Source organism: Chrysoperla carnea, chromosome 3 (genome assembly GCF_905475395.1).
Source record: "Chrysoperla carnea chromosome 3, inChrCarn1.1, whole genome shotgun sequence".
NCBI classification, from domain to species: Eukaryota; Metazoa; Arthropoda; class Insecta; order Neuroptera; family Chrysopidae; genus Chrysoperla; species Chrysoperla carnea.
Window position 1 is genome coordinate 82781521 of NC_058339.1, and position 3478 is coordinate 82784998.

At 29.7% G+C, this 3478-nt stretch overlaps 1 protein-coding gene across 1 annotated transcript; it reads left to right on the forward strand.

Moving 5' to 3' along the window:
- The first annotated feature begins 270 nt into the window (after positions 1 to 270).
- Positions 271 to 2567, forward strand: LOC123296501 (general odorant-binding protein 66-like). Its single transcript, XM_044877991.1, has 4 exons — positions 271 to 339; positions 590 to 805; positions 862 to 897; positions 2177 to 2567. The coding sequence occupies exons 1-4, from the start codon at positions 289 to 291 to the stop codon at positions 2486 to 2488; spliced, it is 615 nt and encodes a 204-aa protein (XP_044733926.1). The 5' UTR covers positions 271 to 288; the 3' UTR covers positions 2489 to 2567.
- The last annotated feature ends 911 nt before the right edge of the window (positions 2568 to 3478 follow it).

Below are 3478 nucleotides of genomic sequence, written 5' to 3' on the forward strand. Positions count from 1 at the left end.
ATTGGTTTAGCTGATCTCGAATATTTGCGCTTAGCAACACATTCAGTGATTCATTTTTATATTATAGATGACTCACATGAACGTTACTTAATTCATAATTGAAAAAAAAAAAAAAAATTCTGAAAAAAATGTGCAAAACGATAGATTTTTAATATAAAATAACTATTTTCATTTAAAATAATAATTTCCGATTATTTTTTATCACTTCCTACACATTCATATAAATATAAGTGACATATTAATGAATAAGTTAAACATGTAATTATTATGTTACGCATTACCTGTTTAATGATAACTGCGCTAGTGTTTCTCAGTCAAAGTAATGGCGTTCATAGCAATAATGGTAAAATTTTGCATAAATGATTTAGTAAATTGAAATCTGGTGCATACCATAATTTGAAACTGCAATTTAAAAGTTTGGCTTTAAGAATATTAGAGTAAGATAACAGACTTAAACGTTCAGCTTTACAAAGAAATTGGATTATTAGTCAATTTAGGCCAAAAAACTACCCATATAAAAAATAAATAATATTTTTCTATCTACATATTCTAAAACAAGAGTATATAAATAATTTTTGTAATATTTTCAGATGATTTTTCAATGGAAATATTATCAAACCATTTAGCAAATGGAGATAAGGAACATCGGAGATCACGATCCAAGTGGCACCCAGGATATGAAATGAATTGTTGTGGTGATCAACCAAAAGAAGAAGACAAGAAGGAAATGATAGAAGAATGTTTCCAAAGTATATTTAAAAGTGGTTGGCCAAAAAGTCAAGAAGACAAATTAAATGCGAGATGGGTAATAACTAACAATTTTGAGACTTTATTGATAAATCACTAATTTTACATTTTCAGTGCCTAGCAAAATGCATTGCGAAAAAGCGGAATTTGGTGAGTTGTATTTTCTATTAAAACCATAATTACTCTTAATATTTTAGCGAATTTCCTTTGAAGGAAATGGAGGTATTGCTTTTGTACTGATGATGGAATTTCGAAAAAATGTTACCTAATCGATCTTACCTAATAGATGTAAAAAATGACCATCGTTAAAATATATGTATATACATATATTTATATCTATACGTTTATGTGTCTAATTTGAAACTAAAGTTCGTTAATGAGAAAAATCGGCAGATGAACAAGGAGTAGGGGGAGGGGTAGGGTGTGCAAAATACAAAATTTTGAATTTATTGAAAATAAAAAATATCTTTGTATATATTGATCAGTTGTAAACAAAGAAGTACTCTGTGATGTCTTAAGTACTAGGCTTATTTTAAGTGACTTTTTCTCTAGACTTAGCTTAGTTTTCGAAATAAATATTAAAAGAATTCTGTTACTGTTGATTGTATTGTGGTGTCGGCATCGAATTTTTTTAAAGAAAAATATATATTGTTTCAATCTCTTAAAAGGAAATTTGTTTAGGTACCTAAGGCAGCTCCTGCGCTACGAATTTTTGTATTATTGTTTTGCCGTAGTAGCTGTTTTCTTAACAGTAAATGGTATATTAGTGCTTAATAACTTTTAAAAATATATCTAACAAGCATAGTCAATTTCAAGTATATTATTGGAAAATTTATTTTCCTATGCAAAAATCTTTGTCTTAAGACCTACGACAATAGGCTTAAAACAGGCGTTGACTAAATAGATGGATTTTAAGATATCATAGTAATTTACAACAATTATGTTCACATATATGACTGTCTTGTCATTCCATAAACCACTGGTGCTTTTTATAATATTAAAGCCTGTTCATGGATGCCATACTCGCAATTTGACACCATTAGTGACATTCCCAATAAATTGTCTGAAGTCACTAACTAACTTCCCTGTATAGGAAATTATTGTATTGTTTGTGTGTGCTCGTTCGTGGTCATTTTTTACCTGATTAATATTGCACGAACAAAAAATGGTTTCAACTTTAGGTGTCAATCGAAGCCAATTAACGCCAAGAATTTCGTAACATTCGGTCGAATCGTTCCGAATCGGTCGAGTTTTTATTTTTAGTTTTTTTATAGCACTTTATTATGGGTCGTACCAGACCCATCTCGCGGCTTGTTTCTTCCGTAATGTCCCTAAGTTTGGCAATCGGCAATCAAAGTTAAATGTAGGAGAATTTTATGTTACGTTTAAAAGCTACAGTTGATATTAAAAATTATAATTTTGTTTTAAGGCTAATGATGATGAAATTGTTGACAAAGCAAATTTCGTGGAAGAATATAAAAAATTTGATCCTGATACATGGCGACAAGAACAAATGGAAAAATCTTATGAAATTTGTATTGAAGCGTCAAAAAAATTCACAATTAAAATTGCGGAAAAGCAGAAAAATATTAGTTTTGTATGTGATCCACAAACCTCTGGATTTTTCCGATGTCAAATGCGTGAAATATTGTTAAATTGTCCAAATGATAAATTTAAAGCCAATAATCAATTTTGTACAAAGTTAAGAGAAAAATTAGAGAAGGAACAGGAGGATATGTAAATGGTCATTATTTCGCCTGAGAAAAGGCAATGATATAGCGGTACATTTACAAAATTACATATTTTTAAAAATAATGTAAGCATTTTTTAATTCCAATAAAATCTTTTATTTTATTTTATATATATTTATGGGTTATTGCAAATATTTAAGTACTGTTTAAGAAACTTGTAACGAAATTCAATACCAGGAGGTGAAAAGTGAATTTTCTTCACTATCACTACACATTATAAAACAAAGTCGCTTTTTCTGTCCCTATGTCCCTTTGTACGCTTAAATCTTTGAAACTACGCAACGGATTTTGATGCGGTTATTTTTAATAGATAGAGTGATTCAAGAGGAAGGTTTTTATGTATAATACATTCATATTATAGTAGAGTAAGGGGTTGAAATAGGGGTTGAAAGGGATATGCTTCAAAAACTAAAAAAGTTGTGCATCGATTAAGCTCAAATATTGACACGATATACAACCAGCTTCAAAGATCTATTGTTTTTATCAACTTTTAACCTTCGGAGGGTAGAAAGGTGTAGCGAGAAAGTGGGAAGGAATTATCGAATATTTACAAATATACCTAAGTGGGGTATCAAATAAAAGAGCATGACGTGTACATTACAAAACTGTTATCCCACGCAAGGAAATGTGGAGGGAGGGGTGAAAGTGGGGATGTTGCCCAGCAAAGCGGGTAGTTCACAGCTAGTATTTCAATACAGAAAAATGTACAATGTGTGGATATCATACTATATCCCATAACTTTTCTGCAAAATTTTAATCTAACACCCATTTCAGAGAACACCTTGTATATGTTTGTTGCAAATTTAACGTTAATGTTTATATAAATTAGGAATCTAAAATAAAAATTTGATATCGCTGTAGGTAAATGTAAACTTTAAAATGAGAGAATCGTATTTTCTTCAAAAATTAGCCCTTTACAAAAATTCAATTTTACCTATCTTAATGTATGTTGTATGCAATAATTAATAGAAAAAGGACAT

Coding starts and splice junctions, on each gene's coding strand:
- LOC123296501 (XM_044877991.1), top strand. CDS start 289: ATGATAACTGCGCTAGTGTTTCTCAGTCAAAGTAATGGCGTTCATAGC. Junction 340..589: donor GTAATGGCGTTCATAGCAAT/AATGGTAAAATT, acceptor GTAATATTTTCA/GATGATTTTTCAATGGAAAT. Junction 806..861: donor ACAAATTAAATGCGAGATGG/GTAATAACTAAC, acceptor TTACATTTTCAG/TGCCTAGCAAAATGCATTGC.